This window comes from Mus caroli, unplaced genomic scaffold (genome assembly GCF_978045245.1).
Source record: "Mus caroli unplaced genomic scaffold, Mus_caroli_1 scaffold_3, whole genome shotgun sequence".
In the NCBI taxonomy this organism is placed as follows: Eukaryota; Metazoa; Chordata; class Mammalia; order Rodentia; family Muridae; genus Mus; species Mus caroli.
The window spans coordinates 78,772,501-78,798,500 of NW_028227258.1; the positions used below are offsets into that span (position 1 = coordinate 78,772,501).

The window sequence follows — 26,000 nt, forward strand, 5'->3', positions numbered from 1 at the left end:
TACACACATACACACTCAAACACATTCACTCATGTATGTATACACACGCATGCACATACATACACACTCAAACACTTTCACTCATGTATGTATATACACAGAGACACACGCATGTGTCCACGCGGGTATGTTTATATTTGGTGGTACAGTTGGAGATATTTGTAAATGTACAGGGGCCCAGACAACTTGTTTCTGTGGCAGATGAGAAGCAGTCAACTTCTCAGCTTTTGCTCCTCACAGTTTGGAGTTAATTTATTCATGGGGAGTTGGAGAAAGGCCTTTTTAAATATTAGGATTAATTTAAATGTTGGGAACATGACGCAAATAGGAAAAAGTTGAAAACCATCAGATTTAATTGCTAACTAAGCTCCATTGAGTAAGAATTCTGTAACAGAAAGCCATCACAATTGGAAAGGGCTTAGTTCCTGGGACCTAACAGACTGTCAATGATCTCTGAATTTACAATCACTGAAAGAACACTTGGGCTGAGATTTACCTACAGTCATCCATGGAGGAGAAATGTTTCATGCTTAACAATGAAGCAAAAGAATAGTTTTAACGTATTTATACATTAGTAATTACATTAAAATATTACAAAACATTTCCTAACTCCTAACTTAGGGAAAGGTTTTAAGCTTTTAAAAATCTTACGTTTGAAGTAATAGTTTGAAATATATTAAATAAAAAAAAAAAACAATACAACACTTAATCAGACTTTCAGAATTGGAAGGGTTCGAGGTGGTTAATTAGTCCAATACACTCAGTAACATATTCCATTCAAACCAGCTTTCAGTGCTTAGCCACACAAATACACTATGCTTTCCTCATGAAACTTGAAAGTATCCTCAAATATTGACACAGTATTGTACTTTCCCCCCTTAAACAGAAGGGCTGTTCTGTAACTGCAGTGATGGAAACAGCGTGACTGCCGTTCAGAATCACTGACTCTAAGTCCGAATTCCATCCTTCAATAGTATTGCAACCTAGAGTAAGCCAACCATGCAGTGTGCATAGTTAACGAATAAAATACCTGCCTTAACTTCTATATGAAACGGCTACAAGAATAAGATGAGACACAGTAGCCACATCCTTGCATCCATGATTTGTCTGGATTTGCAGAGTTTTAATTATTCATGGCCAACCACCAACATCCAAAAGTCTTAATGGAAAATTCTAGAAACAAATAACTCATAGGTTTTAAATAGCTATAAGTTGGAGTATCTTGCTGACACTTTAGTCTGTTGTACTCTTTCTCCCTAAAATGTGAATTAACCTCCTGTCTAGTGTATCCACACCGTATATATCACCTGCTTCATATTACTTAGTAGGAATCTCAGTCATTAGCTGTATAGCCGTGTTTTTTTGTTCTTGAGTTACTTATTAGCTACCTCAAAGCACAAGGTTAACAATGGTATATAAAATATTGCCCGGCATAAAACATGGAAGGAGAGATTAACTCTGGTAATTAAACAAAATACTTGGGTTTCAATAGGAAGTTTCAGGTCTTCAGTGAGGATCGCAGAACACATTCATCACAGATAAGAGGTTAACTATGGTGACACATGTGCAAAGCTTTTTGGGATAAGGCACATGATACCATTACAATGTAAATCAAACCGTAATATGAACAAGAAAGCTAAGCTTTCTTTCACTCCTGTGCTACTGTATCTCCAAAGGCCAGCAATACTAACAGCATCCTTGAGGAGTGTTTTAAGCCAAAGAATGTACCTTTTTTGTTTTGTTCGTTTTGTTTTTTTGTTGTTGTTTCTTTGTTTTTTGTTTCTCTGTGTAGCCCTGGATGTCCTGGAACTCACTTTGTAGACTAGGCTGGCCTTGGACTCAGAAATCTGCCTGCCTCTGCCTCCCGAGTGCTGGCATTAAAGGCGTGAAGAGTGTTCCTTTTATCAGTCGGTCATGTTGCACGCAAATTAGGATGTCCTTTGTTATTTTCTATGCGTAGTTGAGGCAGGAAAGTCTAGGGAACACTTCAGTAATCTGTACTGTGCTTGTTTTGCCATCTGTATACACACTCCTGTCTCACTAATGCACTTGGCCGCCTGGCTCCTTTACTGTGCACACAAGCTCCTCTCCAAAACCTGCCCAGCAACTTTGGACCTGCACCCACATCGGTTGCACACACACCCATCTCTACTCTATGTTTTTCTTTCCTCTGCAACAACAAATCTTACACAAATATATTCCCAGCCTGCACTGGTTTTGGATGCAGGCCTGGTAAGACACAATCGTATCTTCCGAAATGAATCAAATCAGGTGTGTTACAGGAATGGACATACACAGTAGGAAAATGTATGATCTAATTTTTCAATCAAAGCTGAGAACCACCCTCACTAAGGCCTCTTTAGTAACCAAACGCCTCTTTCTCTTAACCCCATAGAGGAAGCCCTAAACAGCAATCAGGCACCTGGAGGAACTCCCTTTACCCATGTGCTGGCTTCTCCTCTGTAGTGAATTCTGACCTTTGCTCTTGCTCTGTTTAAATAAACACACCTTGACATTCTTGCACTTCTGAGTCTGCTTTTACTTCAACTCATTGAGTAAGAGACCCCAAATTCCTATCCTACCACTGACCTGGTTTTAGACATTGTTTTCATAGTGTTCTATGCAGCGGCCACCATTCTTTAAGGAATATCCTTTAGTGGCCATTTTAGGTTTCTTTGGGCTCTTTGCTTTATTGAGTGAGATGCTGTAACTATGTGTATGTAGACTGTATGTGGCTAACACAGACCCATGAAAACTCAGAGCAGGCCTGCAGCACAGCTACTCCCTTTGGAGGCTGGAATCTCTTAGATGCTAGGCCATGATAATGTTGAATGTCAGCTTTTTTTTAATCTTTTTTTAATTTTTAATATTTTTTATTACATATTTTCCTCAATTACATTTCCAATGCTATCCCAAAAGTCCCCCATAGCGCCCCCCACTTCCCTACCCACCCATTCCCATTCTTTTGGCCCTGGCATTCCCCTATATTGGGGCATATAAAGTTTGCAAGTCCAATGGGCCTCTCTTTCCAGTGATGGCCGACTAGGCCATCTTTCGATACATATGCAGCTAGAGACAAGAGCTCCGAGGTACTGGTTAATTCATCATGTTGTTCCAACTATAGGGTTGCAGATCCCTTTAGCTCCTTGGGTACTTTCTCTAGCTCCCCAGTCCAATCACGCGGGACCTGAGAATGTCAGCTTTTAATAAGACCATTCTGCTGGACCATGGTCCCACAAGGACAGTGATGACAAGGCTGGACTTTCAAACAGAAAAGAATAAAGAATTACACAAAGGAATGCCATTCAATCCAACTCTTGTGTTTCAAGTACAAAAGGCATTTGCAGAGAGCATTTCCACTCAGTGAACACTTCACCAACAGTGTCTTTTTATGTCTCTCCCTTGGTTCTTAAGACAATGCATCAACTTCTAGATCTGATCCAGTCACTTTTTCAAAATAGGAAATAACTTCTAAGACTATTTGGCTGTGCCCAAAGGTTGACTGTAAGCTGGGTAAAAGGGGAAAGATGAGTTTTCCCAAAGGCTCAGTGGGAAAGACCTTACGAAGAGTTCTCTGATGAGTGTGAACCTGAGTGCACCTGTAGGAGCCGGAGGACTCGTAGTCCAGGATGGAGTTGGTCAGGATCACGCCATTCAGCTCGTCGATCCGGAAGGCTCCGGCTTGGTTGCCAGAGACAATGGAATACTCGATCTGGCTGTTCAAGCCCTGGTCCAAGTCAGTAGCCGACACCTGTGAGAAACCAGTATTGGAAAAAATGAACCTGTAATGTGATGTGAGCCTGCTTCTCAGAGAAATACAGTAGGAAAGAATACAGATTAGCAAATGCCTTTTAAAAACAATGCAGTGTTTTCAACCTAATAATTCCACCCTTACATACCTCAGGTTGTGGTAACCTCCAACCATAAAATTATTTTCATTGCTACATCATAACTATAGTTTTGCTACTATTATGAGTCATAATTTAACTATCTGTGTTTTATGATGGTTTTAGGTGACCTCTGTGAAAGGGTCATTTGACTCCCAGAGGAGTCCTGACCCACAGACTGAGAACCCCTGGCTTACAGTCATACCAACCCAGTGGGCTGACACACTTGAATGGGACTTTAATGGACTGGATAATGGGAGGGGAAATGTCTACACATTCATTTAAAATATTTCCAAAATGGCACTCACATGTTTCGAGCTACAACTGGGTGCAACTGGGGAACTTCTAATATGCTTGTACAGTTTTCTAGTTTGGCCATGGGTTCTTGCTGGCTCCAGACAAACAATTGAATGTTACAGGGAACTCTGTACACTGAGTGGCAATTCATTTTCTTGCCTTTTTATTTTCTTTCTTTTTATTTCTGCATGTGTATGTATGTTCACATGAGTGTGTGCTCATATGTATGTGGAGGCTAGAAGTTGACATTAGATAACTTAATTTATTTACGTAGAATTTCCCCCTAACCTGGAATGGACTGATTCAGGTAGTCTAGCTAGCCAGCTAGCTAGATTGCCTCATGTGTGCCCTTCTAAGGATGGAGCAGGCTATCACACCTGATAGCTTTTACACATGTTCTGGGACTTGGAATGTCTGTTCTCACACTTGCACAGTAAGTGCTTTATCTAATGAGCCACCCAGTCACCCACACACCCCTAGCCCTCATTTGCCTTTCTTATCTAACTGAAGAATTGTCTATATAACAGGCCAATATGAGGCTTTTTTGCTTTTTATATTATACTGAAGTTTTAACTCAAGGGGATCATTGAAAGTGAATCAAATCCTAGATGATCAGTTATCATCCTAATGGCTGACTTGGTGAATTTTCAAAGTAGTGTTATGGCCAGAACAATGGGTCTATAACATTTCCCATGGAGATATATTGCAGGCTTTACTGGGCTGAATTTCAATCACTAAGCCAGTTATATCAATGGAGTCAAGATTTTAGCAAGCTGTTGAGTTATGACACTGTTTTAATTCATGCTCATTATATCTGGTGTGACTCTGCTTTGGCTTGTATACCTTGTCATCTCTTGGACTCCTATACTGAGTCCCTGGTTTTGTCCTTTATTATGTCTCAATTTATCCTCCATCCTTCTACCCAAGTTCTCAAAGGACATTGAGGACCACATGGAATAGTCTGGACCTCATCAGGAGGGCATGGTAGCCAGCTTTATGGTACAGAAAGGCCACAGAAGCCTTTGAGATCACCAGGAAGTAAAACTAATTTCCAAATAGGAACAAATAAAAATTCGCTGTGCCCCCTGGGGTTGTATATTTAAGCACGATTCAGATAGTAGACTTTCCAGGGTGGGTATTAGCACATTAGAATGCTGGAAAGACTTCTCCACCATGAAGACTTCACCAAGATGTGTGTCAGACCACGATACACATAGGAAGAATAGTTGTGACTCTTGGGAACTGCAGCCTGAGCTGTCCTCAGAATGAGCCCTGCTTCACCTCCGTCTTCCCCTGGGATTCCAGCCATTTTTGTGACCTACAGAATCTCTGTTAGGACTCAGAGTGTCCCTAGAGAAAAATGGGTGTCAGGCAACTGAGCTGAGGATCAATGAAGAATGAGGAAAGGAATTTCAGAGATCCTGCAGTCTAAGGATTCATCCAAGCCATTGAACATGTCCTGGAAATTGTTTAAAACTTAATTATATGTTGGTCATGGGTCCTAGGTGCTTTGACATACAGTGATTGATTGGTAACACACATGCACGCACACACACACACACATTCTGTTACCTGTATGACATGAACACTGTAGAACTGTCCTTCAGACACCGATGCTTGGTATACACTTTGTGCAAACCGTGGAGGATTATCATTCCAGTCCTGGATGGCAACTGTGACTTGGGTGAAGGCTTGGTGCCCATTGCTCTCAGCAAGAATGATGAGCTGCACTTCACTCCTGACTTCAAAATCAAGCAATCTAGGCTCTTCTACGATGAGTTGCCCTAAAACGAAATGATGCTATTTTAAAATGTCTCAGAACCCCATTGACGCTCGTGCTCTGACTGAGGTCATTATGGAAAAAGTAAAGAATTTGTGGATATTTGCAGATTTCCAACATTTGTAGGCAAACAAAACTGGAATCTGGGAGCTTACTCTTAAATCATCCTTCATATAAAAAAATAAATCTGCATATTTAGCCCATCCCAATGTCTACAAAGTCTGCTTTGTAATCATTGTTTTTAAATCCATGTATTCATTCACTCATTGCGGGGAGGCATGCCGCAGGCTGCACGGGAAGGCCACAGGATAGCTTTTGGAAGCTAATTCCTGTCTTGAGCCTTGCTGAGGCATTCATGGCCTCTCTTGTTCCGGCTACTGTCCTGTGTTCTTCAGGTCAGCTGGCCCACAAAGCTCCAGCAGCTTTCCTGCCTCAGCCCTTCTCACGGTGTGAGTGCTAGGATTCTACATTTGGCTTTTTGTGAGGGTTCTGTGAACTGAACTTGGGCTCATGCGAGGGTTGCCTGGCTCGTTCTTGAACTGACCATCTCCCCGATTGTCAAACATTTCTTAAATCTGCCTCTGTTTCCTTTGCTTTCATTTTCCTCCACACTGCGGGCATTTCCCTCTGTGATCTCTGCATTAGTTAACCATTAGCCACTTAACTGATCTCACAATGGATCCAGGTTCCATTGTGAAATAACAAGGAGCTGGTATTCTCCAGCATAGAACCTGTCAATGGATTTCACAGTGTAACAATGGTGAGCAGCTTTAAAGGGCAGAGACATACTCAGGCCGGTCCTACCTCAGTCTCTCTCTCTCTCTCTCTCTCTCTCTCTCTCTCTCTCTCTCTCTCTCTCTCTCTCTCTCTCTCTCTCTCTCTCCTCTCTTATGAATACCCAGCCATCTTATGCCTCCTGCTTTTAGACAACTGCATCTTCTCATTTACTTGCTTCTTCAGTCTGGCCACTTTCCCTTGGTTGCAGGCTGCACTCATGAGCACTGATCCCTGACTTTCAACCTTCATCATAACCCCAGTACTTAGCTCACGGGGCAGCATTCAGTGCTCTCATAGCCTCACAGAGAATACAGAACCAGAATACAGAAATGGACCTTGGAGGATGATGCCACAGCTCAAGTTTTTTTTTTTTTTGCCCAAATTAAGAAATTCCTTTGTGTGATTTCTACTGTGTGTGTCTGTTGCAGGATGACATAGTGATAGCATAGGTTACAAAAAAAAGGTAAGAAGAGGAGGAAGAGGAGAAGAACAGGGAGGGGGAGAGGGAGGAAGAGAAGGAGGAAGAGGAGAAAGAGAGGGAGGAGGGGAAGGAGGGAGAGGAGGAGGAGGAGAAAGGCTTAATAATGTGGTTTTCCTTTCCTCACAATTCCATTGTATCACCTTTCCACCCCCAAGTTTAATTCTTAGGACTTTTTAACATGCATTACTGACATTTTTAGGGTAAGCCCTGAACCCTGGTGGTCCCAGCTAACATTGCTCGACCACCCACCCCCATATGCCAATTAAAGAGAAAATAAATATGGAAAAGCAATGACCGATTATTCTGTCAATGTGGTCATACTGGGAAGAGGAACAAATAAAGGAGTTCATGGCCTTTACTGCATCTTTGGGGTTCTGGCCTGCAGTTTCATTTTAAACATAAGGCTAGAGACATAGGTCAGGACATCGCACCAACCATCACTGACTTGCCACTGTCTTGACTCGGGTCTGCTGCAAGGTACTCTGGGTAGTTGTCATAACTGAGTGAGTCTCTTCCTGAGAGGCAGTTCCTCTGGCTGACACAGGGATTCAGCCTCCCACGCCTACTTAGCATGGGATGCTCGAGAGAGGCAGTCATTCTTTGGGGTCCATACTTTCAACAATCTGACACCCAGAGTCTGGTATCAATTGTGTCTCATGGAATATCTCCTTTTCATGGCCACTATAAATTCAAATTTAAGCTAATGAAAGCTCAGAAGATATTTTTCCACCCCGTTAACACTAAGGTTATGCTTCTTTGGTAAATGTATTTGGGATGGATCTTTTTTGGCTTGGCTTTCATTTTGGTCATGATAGATGGCACACTGTTGTGCAAGTCATAAGATGACCCAGGTTGGCACACATACTAAGTTCATGTTTTGCCTTGTATAACATATGTACATTTTCCTCAGAAACACCACAGATGCGTCCATGTAGCATAAGCCCTACAACACTGTGCCTAACACCTGGGCAGAAAGCTGCCTGCTTTATCGTACAAAGAAGGCTCCCAAATGCCACCTTGAACGTTGTGTGTGTGTGTGTGTGTGTGTGTGTGTGTGTGTGTGTGTGTGTTATGTTGCCAGGGGTATAACAGCGTGAGAATAAAAGCCACAGTAACATTTTCCAAGGTATGTACAGCTCTAGCTTTATCCAAGTCGCAAAATACACATCCAAATAAGATTAAGATTCTTCAAATGGTGCTGACGTGATAACATAATCAGGTTACTTCAGCCAGTCGCACAGGATGGGCCTGCATCTGTGCAAGCCCAAAGCAGAATTGGGACAAATATTTATGTTATCCCATAATGCTTAACTCCATTCTGGTCCAACTGTGCCTGGGAAGCGCTGAAGCTTGATCGCATTGTTTTATGTCCATCTACCACGTCACGACCTGAGGGGGACCATCTGTTATTTATATGACCAAGCTTGGTCAAATTCTCAAATCCCCGCAGCCTCAGACCATAATGTGTGTTTTTAATCTGAAGTGACTTGAAATTTAAACACAAATGTAAACCTTTCACTTGCAACTATAGACCAGAGGCTCATCTGGTGTTGATCCTTAAGGAAAGTGACTGTAGCTCTAGAGATCAACTCTATTGATTTATCTCATTCCTACAAGTTTTCCATTCTTATAATACACACACCCAGAAAATCTATGTTAGTGACTTTGGGGCACAATTTTAATGGTAGTGAGCCAAAAGTCACATGAAAGTTGCATTTTATATCATAATTAAAGTTTCAGAAATCATTTTCTGACAGCAGTATGGTATAATTTATGTTCAAATAACTTTTATAATAACGCACCAGGTAAGATATAAGTGTGTATAATGGAGTTACACATGCATGTACATGCCCTTGTGTGTGCATTAGAATGTACTGGAGAGACACATTGAGTCTCAGACGGTAGAACAGGGAGTCAGGCCTGTATGAGTTCCTAGACTCTTTGCCCAAGCCTTTAGAAACATCCCTGGAAATTGTGCAGAGTGCAGAAGACAAAATGAGGGAAACCCACAGAAGGCTAAAGGAACTACGAAGAAATCTAACACACAGCAGGGACCTAGATTTGCATAGATTCCAAAGGAGTGATAGATAGATAAATAGATAGAGATAGACAGATGGATAGAAAGATAGATGATAGATAGATAGACACATAGATAGATAGATAGATAGATAGATAGATACATACATACATACATACATACATAGATACATAGATTCATAGATAGATACATAGAGATAGATAGATAGATAGATAGATAGATAGATAGATAGATATAGATTGATATAGATTGATATAGATTGATATTGATATTGTTCATAACCTTAGTGTTAACGGGGTGGAAAAATATCTTCTGAGCTTTCATTAGCTTAAATTTGAATTTATAGTGGCCATGAAAAGGAGATATTCCATGAGACACAATTGATACCAGACTCTGGGTGTCAGATTGTTGAAAGTATGGACCCCAAAGAATGACTGCCTCTCTCGAGCATCCCATGCTAAGTAGGCGTGGGAGGCTGAATCCCTGTGTCAGCCAGAGGAACTGCCTCTCAGGAAGAGACTCACTCAGTTATGACAACTACCCAGAGTACCTTGCAGCAGACCCGAGTCAAGACAGTGGCAAGTCAGTGATGGTTGGTGCGATGTCCTGACCTATGTCTCTTGCCTTATGTTTAAAATGAAACTGCAGGCCAGAACCCCAAAGATGCAGTAAGGGCCATGAACTCCTTTATTTGTTCCTCTTCCCAGTATGACCACATTGACAGAATAATCGGTCATTGCTTTTCCATATTTATTTTCTCTTTAATTGGCATATGGGGGTGGGTGGTCGAGCAATGTTAGCTGGGGCCACCAGGGTTCAGGGCTTACCCTAAAAATGTCAGTAATGCATGTTAAAAAGTCCTAAGAATTAAATTTGGGGGTGGAAAGGTGGTACAGTGGAATTGTGAGGAAAGGAATTCAGAGCCTCAAAACTTGCAATAAACAGCCAGAGAATTTCTGGAAAATGAGAAATACAAATCCTACAAACAAAGAGTAAAAAAATGAGAAACAAAGAGACAAAGATGTAAAAACATAAAATCGGGTGCAGGACAGAGGCTCGGGGCCCAGCACCTCTCAAATTGGAGTTCCACAAAAGGTGCAGGCAAAGGGCTTTTGGAAAGTGCCTGACTTTGTAGAGCTGCAAGAAAGGGAAGCTAGATAGCAGGCCATTTTCCCATGAGAGACATGAGCTGAGTTGAGAATTGCAAACCTAGCAAAAATGCATGTCCAAATCAAAGAATGAATATCCAGGTGTAGACGACCCAAATCTGAACTGACTAGGGGAATATTTCAATAAAAAGAAAAACAATGCCTGGAATGTAATTTAAAAACATTGTCCAGGATAATGTGTTCCCATACACTGCGATATCCGTGCTTGTGAGACTACAGCAGGAGAATAATGAGTTCAAGGCCAGTCTGTGCTACATAGCAATATTGTCAGAAGAGGAAACGGAGAGAGAAAAAGAGAAAGGCAGAGGAAGAAATGGGGGGGGGGAGGAAGGAAGTGGGATGAGGGATTATTAGGGAAAAAGAGAGCTGGCTGAGGAGGGGTAGCTCAGGATTAAAAGAGGGAGGGGACAGGATCCATCCCAAAATCAGCCACCAAACCCAGACACTATTGCATATGCCAGCAAGATTTTGCTGAAAGGACCCTGATAGAGCTGTCTCTTGTGAGGTTATGCTAGTGCCTGGCAAATACAGAAGTGAATGCTCACAGTCAGCTATTGGATGGGACACGGGGCCCCCAGTGGAGGAGCTAGAGAAAGCACCCAAGGAGCTGAAGGGGTCTGCAACTCTATAGGTGGAACAACAATATGAACTAACCAGTACCCCCAGAGCTCGAGCCTCTAGCTACATATGTAGCAGAAATGTCCTAGTCGGCCATCACTGGGAAGAGAGGTCTAGCAAACTTTATATGCCCCAGTACAGGGGAATGCCAGGGCCAAAAAGTGGGAGTGGGTGGATAGGGGAGCGGGCCTGGGGGGAGGGTATAGGGAACTTTTGGGATAGCATTTGAAACGTAAATAAAGAAAATATCTAATAAAAAAATTAAATTTAAAAAAAGAGGGAGGGGAAAGGGAGAAAGAAGAGAGAGAGAAGAAAAACAGGACCTTAATTCTTTTAAAAGGCAGCTAATTCTATTTTTAAAATGCCAATTGTGCCAAATCTGAAAACTCAAAACTATGACCAACAAAAGCTTATACATTGAAAACAAGGAGTATTCAGAGCTAGAGACCTACAAGTCTCTTCAATTATAGGAAGGAGGTATTGTCTCATGTTGGTTTCTAATTATATATGTTAAAAAATGGCTATGTTAACCACTAAAGAGTAAGTACACACTTCCCAACAAATACAGGGAAAACCACTATTCTCAGGTAATGATTATCAATTGAATGCTCAGAAAACTTTTACAATCTACATGTTTGCTCAGTACAAAGCCAAAGGGAAAAAGTGAATTTCCAGTACCTGTCAGTGCTGTCAAAATGTTTTAAAAGATCCATTTTAGCAAGACAAAGTATGAAGTTCTTAGGCTAACTGAAACAAGAAGGCAACAAGCACAGGTCATTCACTGCTGTCCTTCCTTGTAGAATCTTTTAGGCCCTATAACAAAGTGTGGAGCTTGATTATAATCAAGTCATAGAGGAGAACACAGCAGGATTTTTTGATGCTTCATTCAAGCCAAAAGATCACATTAGTAGGGATTCCAACATAACGCAGAGTAATAAACACAAACCAGCAACCTGGTTGGCTGGCAGCAGTCTTGGGTTCCTGATCACCTGAGGGAAAAGAACAGGACCCCAACGTGCACACACACTAACCTCCCTGATATGGCCACTCTCCAGTGTCCACAAATCTCTGCAGCACAGTATAGGAAGGAACAAGGAGGTAAATGGAGGGGACCAGACTGGCTTCCTGGTCCAGTAAGGACTGTGTGTGTGTATAGTGGGGGGTGGTAATGGGGTTGTTTGTTTTTTACTTGTTGTTGTTTGGGTGTTTTGTTTTGTTTTAGAAAAAGCCTCTTTATAGAGCCCTGGCTACCTGAAACTCACTATATAAGACCAGCCTCATCTCAAACTCCCAGAGATCCTCCTGCCTCTGCCTCTGCCTCCCGAGAGCTGAGATTAAGGTGGGATTAAGGGTGGGTGAAACCTCACTCAGCCTCTTGTAAGATACATTTCAATGTGGCTAATTGCTTTGTCACAAAATGTACTTCAGCTCTTTGATATAATGGTGGGTAGAGTGTATTTTTGTTCATGAATGGAATCTTACCAGTTGTGAGGCCATGTCTGTATCTCACAAGAGTGACATGGGAGAAGGATCTGGGTGGCCTGCAGAAACGTGGCCACCTCACACCAGTCAGAATGGCTAAGATCAAAAATTCAGGTGACAGCAGATGCTGGCAAGGATGTGGAGAAAGAGGAACACTCCTCCATTGTTGGTGGGATTGCAAGCTTGTACAACCACTCTGGAAATCAGTCTGGCGGTTCCTCAGAAAATTGGACATAGTACTACTGGAGGATCCAGCAATACCTCTCCTGGGCATATATCCAGAAGATGTCCCAACTGGTAAAAAGGACACATGCTCCACTATGTTCATAGCAGCCCTATTTATAATAGCCAGAAGCTGGAAAGAACCCAGATGTCCCTCAACAGAGGAATGGATACAGAAATTATGGTACATTTACACAATGGAGTACTACTCAGCTATTAAAAAGAATGAATTTATGAAATTCCTAGCCAAATGGATGGACCTGGAGGGCATCATCTTGAGTGAAGTAACACAATCACAAAAGAACTCACACAATATGTATTCACTGATAAATGGATATTAGCCCAAAACTTAGGATACCCAAGATATAAGATACAATTTACTAAACGCATGAAACTCAAGAAGAATGAAGACCAAAGTGTGGACACTGTGCCCCTTCTTAGAATTGGGAACAAAACACCCAGGGAAGGAGTTACAGAGACAAAGTTCGTAGCTGTGATGAAAGGATGGACCATTTAGAGACTGCCGTATCCAAGGATCCTTCTCATAATCAGCTTCTAAACGCTGACACCATTGCATACACTAGCAAGATTTTGCTGAAAGGACCCAAATATAGCTGTCTCTTGTGAGACGATGCCGGGGCCTAGCAAACACAGGAGTGGATGTTCACAGTCAGCTATTGGATGTATCACAGGGCTCCCTATGGAGAAGCTAGAGAAAGTACCCAAGGAGCTAAAGGGATCTGCAACCCTATTGTCGGAACAACATGATGTACTAACCAGAACCCCGGAGCTCTTGTCTCTAGCTGCATATGTATCGAAAGATGACCTAGTCGGCCATCACTGGAAAGAGAGGCCCATTGGACTTGCAAACTTTATATGCCCCAATATAGGGGAATGCCAGGGCCAAAAGAATGGGAATGGGAGGGTAGGGAAGTGGGGGGCGCTATGGGGGACTTTTGGGATAGCATTGGAAATGTAACTGAGGAAAATATGTAATAAAAATATTAAAAATTAAAAAAAAAGAAATGTGGGAACCTTACTATTCTTCCTGTTTTTCTAAATCCCAGCTCTTTTCCCAGAGCCCCACACGCTGGAACCACGAGGAACTTAAGGTATGAGGATGCTTGCTGCACTGCCCTTTGCTCCACCGTGGATGAGGAAATGACGGTGCCTAGCAGCTCTCAGCAAGAACCCTGACTGAAGGCTGTGTGGAACAACATTTATGGCACAACCCTGGACCAGACGGCATGTACTCAAACGGCCTTACTCTTGTGTTTCCCCTCACAAGATAGATCAAATAAAACCGCTGAGCTGTACAATAACGCAGAGGTTCTTAGAAATATTATTGTTGAGGTTTGACAAGGAGGCAATTGAAAGCTGTCCGTCTCTATGCTGTGTAATGGTCGGTGCTCACCATAGTCACATGAAACCAAGGTTGACATGCACTCTATTTGTATATGTAGTTTCTTTAACAGCACAGAAAATCCTCCTATGAGTCCTTGAGTTTCCCAGTTGAGTAGTGAGAGGCCCATCCAGTGAAAACTTCCCAAGGCCAGTGGTTTGTGTGTGTGTGTGTGTGTGTATTTTTAAATAAAATTCAGTCCCAATAATTTCCCTAAGTTTTTCTCCAATTTCCCAAACAGTTAGTAAACTATAAATAAAATCCAAGGCGCCTTTAAAAACTCAAAAGGCAGGATAGACAACTGTCTAATTTGGAAATAGTAAGAACATAATTTTCAGTGATTCTACAGATATCAACAAATATACAGCTTTGGGTTTCCCATAATTTCCCATGGGCTGCCATGAGATAATTCTTATTTACCTTACAAGCATTAATCTCTAATAATTTCAAACTTTTAATTTTTAATCTATCCTTTCACAATTTTACTTACATATGAATATATATATATATATATATATATATGATAACACACACACCCTGATCACATTCACCCCCTATCCTCTCTGCCTCCCTTTAATCCCTGCTGAACCTTTATTCCTAACAAATCTCCCTCCTACTGTTACTCATCTTGAGAATCGCCATGTTTTAAATTAGGACTGATTGCATGAGCATTGGTGGGAATTACTAACTGGAACAGGGCCAACTCACTAGTGGCCAAACTACCAAGGAACACCTCCCTATTCCACAGCCTCCAGCTCCCTGTGCAGGGGCGAGGCATCATGAACCTCTTCTCTGTCCATGGTGGGCAGCTGACAGGCCCAGTGTTGTGCAGGTCTTGTGGACACACCACAGCTGTTGAGAGCCCATCGGTGCAACAACCACACCATGTCTACAAGACTGTTTCACCACCCTCTTCCCCAGCCTTTGGCTCTTGTGTTCTTTCTCTACTCTCTTCTGCCCTGTTTCTTAGAAATGTTCCAGAATGACTTATCAGTAAGTAGTGCCAGTGAAGTGAACAGAAAATGAAGCCATCATAAGGTAGGAAGGGATTACCTGAGTTGGAGCCAAGGGAGAACACTCCATCTTCATTCCCACTAACAACTGAGTATCTAATGGTGTCTGGACTTGACACAGGAGCAAACGCCTTTACAGTCACAACAGAAGTACCTGTAAAATCAGGGTTTAAGAAAAACATTAGCACATTTTATGAAAGCACAAGGGTGAACACTGGGTGTCATCTGCCTACTCTTGTTATACTTGTCTGTTCCTGGGACAGTCACTGTCTTCACAAACCACGTTGAATACTGGGATACAGGGACAAGATAGAGGAGGACTGCAGCTTTGCAGTACTTATGAACTGGGAGAAGTCAGTGGATGAACCATTAGGCAGTATACATCCAAAGCTCATTTCAGATTGTGTGGACTTCCCTCAAAGGAGAGAAATGGGTCCCTGACAGAAACTGTGGCTTGGGGTGGGAGAAGCAGCCCCTCCTTTAAGATGTGTGAGTACCGTGAAGGTAAACAGCCACATGAGGAAGTGACAGGAGAGAGTTCTGGGAGGACAGCAGTGTGGCTGGAAAGGGCTGAGTTTGTTGAGTCAGTCAGTCGAAGCAGAGACATCAAATGAAAACATCAGGGTACTAGAGAGGAGGGTTTGATTGAGCTTACATCGAATCCCAGAAGGGAGTTAATGGATAGAGTAAATTATTATGGTATGCCTTTAAAAAGACACTTCTCCAGTATCCTGTCCAGTATCCCAGTCCAGTCATCACACTTCCTTAACAAAGAAGTAAAAGAGAGGAGCTAGAGAAAGTACCCAAGGAGCTAAAGGGATCTGCAACCCTATAGGAGGATCAACAATATGAACTAACCAGTAACCCCAGAGCTTGTGTCTCTAGCTGCATATGTAGAAGAAATGTCCTAGTCGGCCATCAATGGGAAGAGAGGCCCCTTGGTCTAGCAAACTTTATATGCCTCAGTACAGGGGAATGCCAGGGCCAGGAAGCAGGAGTGGGTGGGTTGGTGAGCAGGGCAGGGGGAGTGTATAAGGAACTTTTGGGATAGCATTTAAAATGTAAATAAAGAAAATATCTAATAAAAATTGTTTAAAAGAAAAAGAAGTTAAAATAAACATATTTGGAAAGAGGGAAGAGGAAAGAAAACAGTAAGAGAAAAGACACTGGAGTTCCTCAGCTGGGACAAATGTTAATCTCTTCCCACAGACACCTAAAGCCAGCCACACAAGCCAAAGGGACAGAGATTGAAACCCACCTTAACACAAACACACGTCCTTTCATGTGTGCCCCTCTTCCCAGATTTTAGAATAAAATAAATAAATATATATTTTTTAAAGAATAGAGAATACAAAAGATCCGAGAACGGACAGCATTTTCACCTAGAATCCTCTTATTGCTTAGCACTCAGATCATATCTATTTTTATAAATACCTAAGTTTGTAAAGTCAAAACTTCAGTGAGAACTGACTTTGATAAAAGGCAAAAATCTAGTAAAGCCCAGACAGAATCTATGCCTCTCTTGTTGTACATCTGCTGGTAGGAAGGCTGTCCTTGGAGAGTGAGCATGGCTTTGCACACAAGACAAAACCTTCTGCAAACACTGGGCTGCATCCCCAGCTCCCAGAGATCATCTTTTAAAAAGACACTAAGTTACCCAGGTTGACCGTGAACTCTCTGTAGCTCTGTAGACCTTGTGACCCTTTTGCCTCAAGGTCCTTCTGCTGGGGTTCAGAGGCATATGCCAACAGGACAGATTGAGTCACAACTCATTAGAAATGTTACACTTAACAGAAAGCCTGACAACGTTTAAATCCCATTAATCTAGATTTCCAAATGTCTCTCCTTTCCAAACCACTTACAAAGTTATTTAGCAACAAGGAAACAAATGAAATAATAGTGGTAGAATCGAATTACTACAAGTGTTGAGAACGCTTCAATTGCATCGTAACTGGTGGTTCTGGTACTACACATCACCAGGCACTTGTGGCTCCTGTAACAATGCCTTCCCTTTCTATAAGCTGATGTAGGCACACATGCACACACAGATAGATAGATAGATAGATAGATAGATAGATAGATAGATAGATAGATAGATAGAGATAGAGACATTTCTCTATACATATATATTCTTTCCTTTCAAATGTGGGTTCCAAGGATCAACTCAAAATTATGTATATTTTTAGATCCTATAAATAATATATAAATTATAATACAAATAATATATTTATAAATAATATAAATATATACTTGTATTATAAATAATATTAAAATATTATATACACATGCATACACACATACATACATGTATACTGCAGTGTTCTTCAAAGATACAGCTCAATCACAGTTCTGTGCATCCTTATTCAACTTTTAAGTACTGGAAATGTTATTGCAACTATGTTGCCACATACTCATAAGAATGTCAATCCTAAGACAAACAACTGTGCAGGCAAGATGTACAACCCTTGTGATGGCCTTCATTTCTCCCTGGGACAGAATGCTTTTTCCATGCCCAATTAAAAAAAAACTGAGAATATCTCTTGTGTGTAAAAAACCAATTATGACCACAGAACTGGAAAATATCCCTATGGCCTCTCTTATGTAGAAGGAAAACTCCTATTCTGTTGCAAATCAAATGTTTACAGTGTCAAATGGAACTGTAACCCAGAGAAATTTCATTCAACAAGAACCCTTCACACTGGATGCTAAAGTCTTAGGAGAGCCACGAGTGTTTATGTATTTTCTTTCTCTGACAGAGTTTAAATGTGAAACATCCCTTACAAAGAGCAAATAAAGGCCTTCATATTTCTAGATCCTGCTTCCCGCCACATTGTTAACCTGCCTTTCTCTCTGCCCATAGGGGTAAACTTGAATGGCTGTGCACTGCACTTCAAGGTAGAAATGGCAAGCTGTGCAGTTGCCTACGACCTTTCAATTTGCAAACATTATTTACAAACTAGTACATGAGCACTTCTTGAGTACTGCTCATTACTCATAAGCAATAAAAATATTATCAGTGGCTGAGTCAAAACATGCATTTCAAATGTTTCATTTATAAAGAGCAGTTTAGCCAGTTCCAGTATCTTTTATTGATAATTTCAATTTCTTGCTTTCAATGACTTGAGTGTGTTCTTCAACCTTCTTCTGACCCCTGATGACCCTGCGGAGAAGCCTGCTTGGTGTAAGTGCTCCTTAGTGAGGATGCATCCCTTGTCTCCCATGACTCTTTGGACTTCTTGTTCTTTAGTATATGACAGCTTGATTTTAATGACTTTGCTATGAGGCTTTTTTGCTTCACCCTAAATCTATTTGGTGAGCTTATCACATTTAACATTTCTATTCCCTTCTTCAGCTTTGGAAAGTTCTTGACTGCAGTTTCTTTAAAGGAGGCCTCTGCATTTGTCTCCTTAATGGCTTCTTACATGGCTTTCATAATAGATACATTGTTTCATTTGATGGTATCCACTGATTCTGTTGGACTTTTAGAGATCCCAGTCTCGCTTTGTTACTAATAGCTTGCCTCCAACTCCACCAATTTTTCTGCATTATCAAATCTGTTGTTGAATTTCCCTAGTGAACTTTTCAATTAAGTTGTAGTATTAGTAAACCTTAAAATTTCTGTTTGATTCTTTATATGAATAACTTTTCACTGATGTCATTTGGTTGTCTGTGTTTCCTTGTAATGTATTGACTGAATTTCTTGAGAATAATTGCACGATTTTAAATTTCTATTTTTTTTATTTGTGCCACATTTCTCTGTATGCTTAGTGAGGTGGGGGGCATTTGTGTGCAACTGAAAGAGAACAGTCACCCTTAGTTTTTACTCACTGGCTCTGTACAGGAAAGCTTTGCCCATCAACCTGGTCAGCAAATCTGAGAAGCTCAGAAACTTTTTCTGATAGTGTCTTCTTAAGATTGTGCTTATAATTTCCCAATTAGAAAGGTTTGCATGTTTTGGTTCACACCCACTACCACTGGGAGTTTGTAATCTTGATTTTTCAATCTGGATGCTTGCTGTCACTTAAGCTGATCTATGACAAATTGGGGTAGGGCTTATCTGTGGTGAAATAAAATAATTCATATTGGTTATTTCAATGTGACTATCCTTTGCTCTGAGCTTTCCTGGAGTCCTATAACTTTCAGATTGCAATTTCAGTTCTTGTGAGGTCTTCTGGGAAACAGAACAATTGTTGGACATTCAAACTCCATCAAAACTGCTCTGTATAAATGAAATAGAAGCAGATCTTTCCAGATAGACAGAAGCTGGGCAATTCATGACCACTATGCTTGCCTCGTAAGGTACAATGAACAGAGTCCTTCAAGTAAAGTAAATGTGAAAGGACACTGGGCAGTGAATGAAAGCATAAGAAAGCTAAACTTACCTGGCAAGGTAAGTGTAGACTGATATGTAAATATATATATATATATATATATATACATATATACATATATATGTGTATATATATCCTAAAAATAGGAGAGGATTTCAGTATTCTACCTTGAATAATTCAAACATCTAACAGACAGAAGAGAAAACAGAGCAGTAAACTTCAATAACACCATAGACAACAAATCTATTAGACATCTACAGAACACCTTATCCCCAAGCCCCAGAACATACATCCTTCTGAAGTACTCACAGAATATTTTCTAGTCTTCTCAACCACTATAGAGTGAAACTTCATCGCACTGGTGAAAGGAAAGCTGGGAAATCCCCAAATGTGTGAATGACCAATGCACCAAGAAAGAAATAAAAGGAAACTAGAAAGAGAATATTTTGAGATGAAAAGGAGACCACACAATAAAAGTTTTGGTGCAGCACAAATGGCTCTACGGAGTGACTGATGGAGAACACTTACATTAGAAACAGAAATGACAGGCCACCATGTTATGTCACAAGGAAAGAAGAGAAGACAGTGAGGCTGATCTTAGAAGAAGGAAAGAAATAATAAAGATCAGAGCAGGAATAAACTACATAGAAAAGCACTGAAGTGATTGGAAAAATCATTGAAAGGAAAAATTTTAATTTTCTTTAAAAAGGCCAACTAAATTGAAAAACCATAGCTAGACTAAGCGAACAAAAGAGACAAAATATTCAACAAAAGTCAGACACAAAAGAGGAGATGTTGTTACTACCATAGCAGGCAGTTAATATAACTATGAACAATGGTGCCAACATATTATGTTTCCTAGAAGGAACACATATTTCTCATAACTTACAACATATGAAGACTGATTCATAAAGAAATAGAAATTAAAAAAAAAAAAGAAATAGAAATTTTTAATAGACCTTCACTAAAAAATGACTATACCAGTAATAATAAAAAAGACCACCACAAGATGAGGTGTTTTTACTGAGGATAACAAATATTCATTTGAATAGAGCTTATACCAATCCTTGGAGGAATAACACATCTATAAAGGAGGTAGAAATGGGGAGACTTGGGTACCACACCTCAGAAGATAGCATTTGAGAACCAGGCCAAGGGCAGGTGGGTGAGCAATCACTTGATATTTTGGAGCAGAAATTAGATAAATAGAGGTGTTACTTTAGATTTTCTTTTCACCTCCCTCTTCTGACCCCTGGCATCCCCCTGGAATCATATCCCCCTGGAGCCTCCATCAATAACACCATTGGGTTGGTCTACCTTCAAAATACTCACTGAATTTGGTACAGGGAAGATGTACTAATAATTTCTTCAGACTCCCTAAGTGTCTGTAAGTACAGCTGAATTGATAAGTCTGTGTCTTAAAAAGCACTATGTCCCCAGGTGGTGGTGGCATCACCGTTAATCCCAGTGAAAGAGGAAAATTACTGACCACCAGAACTCTCACCCCAGAGTACATTCTGAACTCTCACACCGGAGTCCGACCCCCTCTCAAATGAAAACTGTTCCAGGGACATTTTTGAGATAAGGGTGTGAGTAAACCTCAGTTCCAATGAATCAAGTACATGGCCAAAGTGTGGGACGCGGTTGCGAAAAGCACTTTGAAAAAACCCTTGGCTGAATCTCTTAGTGACGTAAACCTGTATTTTCCCTGCCCTGCTCCCCCCTTGCCTCCTTCCTATAAAAGCTTGTGAAAAACTTGGGCCGGTCGTCGAATCTCCTCTACACCATGCTGGGTGTATGGGTTTCGACCCCAGAGCTCTAGTTCATGTATTTGCTTGCTGTTGCTTTATAGAGCTCTGGTTTATGTGCTTTTTATGTGCTTTCTTGTTGCTGCTGTATTAAATCTTACTCTCTACATCTTAAGTTTAGTCTCAGTGTCTTCTTGGGTGCGCGGCTGTCCCGAGGCTTGAGTGGGTGTCTCCCCTTGGGAGTCTTAGAGTCTTTCACCAGCACTTAGGAGGCAGAGGCCTTGGCATCTCTATAAGTTCAAGGCCAGCCTGATCTACAGAGTGAGTTCCAGCCAGGACTACAGAGAGAAACCCTGTCATCTCAATTTAGCTATTTCAATCCACACAGCAATAATTATTCTTCATATTTAAAAAAATGGCACTATGGTGTATATGTTTGTTTCAGACTGGTGAAGTCCCACTCTTAAGAAAGGAAACCCCATATTAGGTTAGTAAAATGAGACTGGGTTACCCTTTACATCATCAAGCCAATTAAAAAGTCTACCATTTAGGTCTGAAGATGGTCCTGTGACTGAGAACACTCGCAGCTCATGCAAAGGACCAGAGTTTTATTGCCAGCACACACGTGACAGCTTAAAACTGTCAGTAACTATAGTTCCAGGGGATCAGTCACCCTCCTCTGGCTTCCATGGGCTCCCATTGTACACATGTAGTTTACATGCATGCAGGTAAAATACTCCTAGTCATGAAATAAAAGTAAAAAACAATCCCAGCGTGGATGAGGGAGGGCTTCTTAGACTCCATCCCTAGCTAAGGAGCTTTAGCAGTTAATGGCTCCTGGGGATGGGAAGTCACTTATCTCTGGAGTAAGTGGCTGTGCCCCAGAAGATAACCTCATAGCCATTCATATATAAGCAACATTAATTGGACTCAGTGGGTTAAAATAATCATGATAATAATAGGAATTAAAATTTAAAAAGTTATAAAACTGGGAGGGTAGTGAGGAAAATGGACAGAGAAGTGAAGGGTAGCTATGAATGGGATACACTGTACACATATAAGAATGAATGAAAATGATTTTCAAAGGAAGAAAATAATAGCAAATCAAAGTGGATAAGATCTTGACCTTCCGTGGCTGAGACCCGAGGGGGCTGGTATGCATTCGCAGACATGAAGACTGTTTTGAAGTATGAACCTTTTGAGGAAACTGAACTTCGCCTAAGACATCTGTCTTCTACAGAGTTCTCTTAGATCACAGATGAGGTATGGAGATCTATATTGAAAATGGTCCTGATTCCTATGAAATCTATCTCAAATGCAAGACTGGTCCCAAGTAATGAAATAGGAATGAGAGAAATATTGTTCCTTCATTGTCATAAACATTCCAAAGTCCCCAGTGACATGGTACTGCCTACTCTTGTTTATGGGGTAATTTATTTCCTTGGAAAATACAATTCTTATCTAGTTTGTTCAGAAAAACGAACCAGATGGCAGAGCTTTAAAAGCTGCAAACACTTCACAATGATCATACAACCATTATGTAATAACTCTTTGCTCCAGTTAGAACTTAAACCCTGCTAACTTTATAAACTTCATGTTGAGATTTCAGACAAAAGGGAAATAGCCACAATAACAACCAAAGTGATGACTGGTATCCTCCTACAGCTTAATTTAATCCTTGCAGCATCCTTGTGAGGAAGTCATTACTGCTTCCACTTTATGGAAAGAGAACTCGCTCACCATGAGCGGTGGAGCCATGACAGGCTCTCCCTCCCTGCCTCAATAATGTGTGTCACATGTCCACACTGCCCAGCAATGGAGAACAGCAGCTCACTGGATCTCCTGCCAAAGTGCTGGGAGACAATTTTCTCCTCCAAAATATCCAGATCTAAATGGGTTACTTATTTTATAATATTAAATATATTTTACTAGTCAGATTTCCCCCATGTGTCATCATGTTTCAATATTAGTTCAAGTTTTCCAAAGTCTTGAGTACTTAACTTTTAGACAGGGTATCAAAATAATTCATAATGTCAATTTTCCACCCCAGGGCAATTCACAGAAATGCATGAAGTTCTGAAGAGCCCACACTGAGGACAACAGTTGCTGATTCATCCTCACTGGGATCTCCACAGTATGAAAAGGGAAACAGACACAGGGAGAAGCCCGTTTCACCATTTAGTGAATTTAATCATTGTGATTAACTAAGTGGTTTCTTCTTAAGGTTTGAAGAGACTTGGAGCTTGTTGGTAAGACATCACTTTAGAAGCTGTCTCAGTGTCATGTAAAAAAAAATGTGCTCTCTTCAAAAAAAAAAGAAAGAAAGAAAGAAAGAAAGAAAGAAAGAAAGAAAGAAAGAAAGAAAGAGGGAAGAGCATTGGAAATCCATAAAGGGAATTACTGGATAGCAGAGAGGTATAAAGAAACCAAAGGGTGATCTGGGAAAAGACATAAGAACTTGGGGCTCTGGGTGCACTGCCCCTCTGCATGGTGAGAGCAAGCAGAAGCTTGGTGAACATGGCCAGGTGAGGAGACCAGCAGTGTGAATCACAGGTAGAAGCACAAACTATTAGAAGCCTCAAATCCAGGCAAGGGTTCTAGAGATTTCTCTAGTAAGAGAGGAATTCTATTTTGTCAGTCTCCATGGCTCTCAGGAGCTGTGGCCAGGGGCCATTTTGAGAGAGATACTATTGTCTAAACTAAGCCACCCCAGAAGCCTAAGAACAAGGAGCAACCACAGGTTAGATCCTGATGAGAGGAGGCTTTGAAGTGTCGTAGAGAATGGGAGGATCACACATGGGCAAAGAAAAAAGGGCAATGAGCACAAGGCCCAAGGCAGTGAAATGTTCAGGGAAGTGGTCTAGCCCTCAGTAGAAGATGACCTCAGTACCTGAGACTAACCTGGGAGTTTGATAATCTTGAGCCTAGAGTCAACAGGCAGATCAACTTCAGAAGCCACCTTCCCACTGTTTACAACTGTGGAGTCAAGAGGATGGTACTTACCACCCAGAACTACATCCTCAAGAAGGGTGATCAATGCTTACTGGATTTTGAAGGTATAGGAGACAAGCCTACTGTATAGATCCCAACCTACTTAGGAGACACCCCTCAACCTAAATATTAACTACCCCAGGATGGACAATCTGGGGACACTCTGAAATATGGGAAAACCTACCTACCCCACAGACTACAAAACTAAATGTGACAAGCAGCACATATATATATATATATATATATATATATATATATATATGTATATATACATATATATATATGCATATGAGTGTGTGTGTGTGTATGTTGTGTACATGTGTATATTGCCTGAAGCAGAGGACAGGAGGGTAGCCATTTGGGGTTAGGAAGGAGCATAATGAGAGAGGAGAAAGTGGGAAAGGGGAACAGGGTTGCATAGTGGGAGGCAACTATGATCAAGGCATAATGACAGAGTCATGAAAGTGTCTTGGTAATACTCATTATTGTGTACACTAAAATTAATGAAATGAAAGTAAAACTATAATAAAGGCAAGGAAATCAAATGCCCTTTGCTGGCTTCTGTGGTCACCAGACACACAATTGGTACACATACATACACTCAAACAAAACAGTCAAAACGCAAAGCAACTTAATGTGATGTGATTTACAATAACACCCACAATAAGTCACTAAAGATTAACAATCCATGTCAAGTATCTCTTACTGATACGATGTTTGAGAGACCTATGGGAAATGTAAACTTCTCTAATACTTTTCATTTGAAGAATACAAAGGTTTAAGTCTTAGGTGCATTGGGAGAGAACAAAAGTCGTTCTGGAAGTTATACAATGACATTTAATTGCATTAAGGTCATTCTAATACTGATTGATAACCTGCAATATTTTGAGCCTACTGAAACACAAAATGAACAGAAAACAATCAATAAGGGAAATCTTTTCCTTGTGTTTGATATCGCTGTAGTCTGTATTAAATTAATCTTCCAGGAAAAGGAACAGCTGCTGAAAAATGTCAATCAATGTTTCATGCACACAGCCCGTGCTTATCAGAGAACCCAGGGGACCTTCCTCATCCGGTTACTTGCTCTGATCACATTCAACGGCTCTCCAAGCTGCTCTTCTCTCTTTCTTCTTTTCCCTTTCCTGTTATATCTGCTGGTTTTAGTCCACCTTCTAGCTGGCACTGTATACACCATCCCATGTCAAGTGTATTCTTCCAGGACAAGCCTGTCCACAACTCATTACACCTGGCTACTGACAGATGCCAGGCACCTGCATTGCCAGCATAAGTGCTAACTAGCTTCCTTGAAGCGTACAATTTCAGAAGTGCATTATTAGGATATTAAGTGCTGCCTAACAGCTGCTTTTACAATACAAATCATCGAATTTAACTCCAAATATTAAATAGAACTAAAAAGATAATCTTATAAGGAATTAATAAAACATGGGCTTAGAAGGATAGAGACTTCTGACATGTCAATCCTTTAGCTTTTTAAGTCAAGTCTTAAGTAAGAAGGCACAGTGTTAGAAGTGGTTTTGGTTTCTTATATTCTACCCTGATATCTTGTTTCAGACAAGGGCAACATTAGCTATGCCTATACTTCGGATGTGGATGTTTCCCAAAGGTCTACCATGTTAACAGCTCAGTGAAAAACCAAGGTGATGGTACTTCTGGGAAATGGTGGCAAGCCTGTGGCTCACTGTTGGGTCCTAGGGATGTGAAAGAGGACTCTATTCCTACTCTACCTTCCCACCATAATACTGA

The 26,000-nt window shown here is 40.9% G+C and overlaps 1 protein-coding gene across 1 annotated transcript in view; it reads right to left on the minus strand.

The window, feature by feature from the left end:
- Dchs2 (dachsous cadherin-related 2) overlaps positions 1 to 26,000 on the minus strand; it is a 238,144-nt gene that overhangs the window by 21,251 nt on the left and 190,893 nt on the right. Inside the window, exons 14-16 of the mRNA XM_029475593.2 lie at positions 15,207 to 15,320; positions 5,757 to 5,968; positions 3,600 to 3,751 (exon numbers count right to left, since the gene is read on the minus strand). Coding sequence (XP_029331453.1) covers positions 3,600 to 3,751; positions 5,757 to 5,968; positions 15,207 to 15,320 — 478 coding nt within the window. The remainder of the gene's footprint in view (positions 1 to 3,599; positions 3,752 to 5,756; positions 5,969 to 15,206; positions 15,321 to 26,000) is intronic.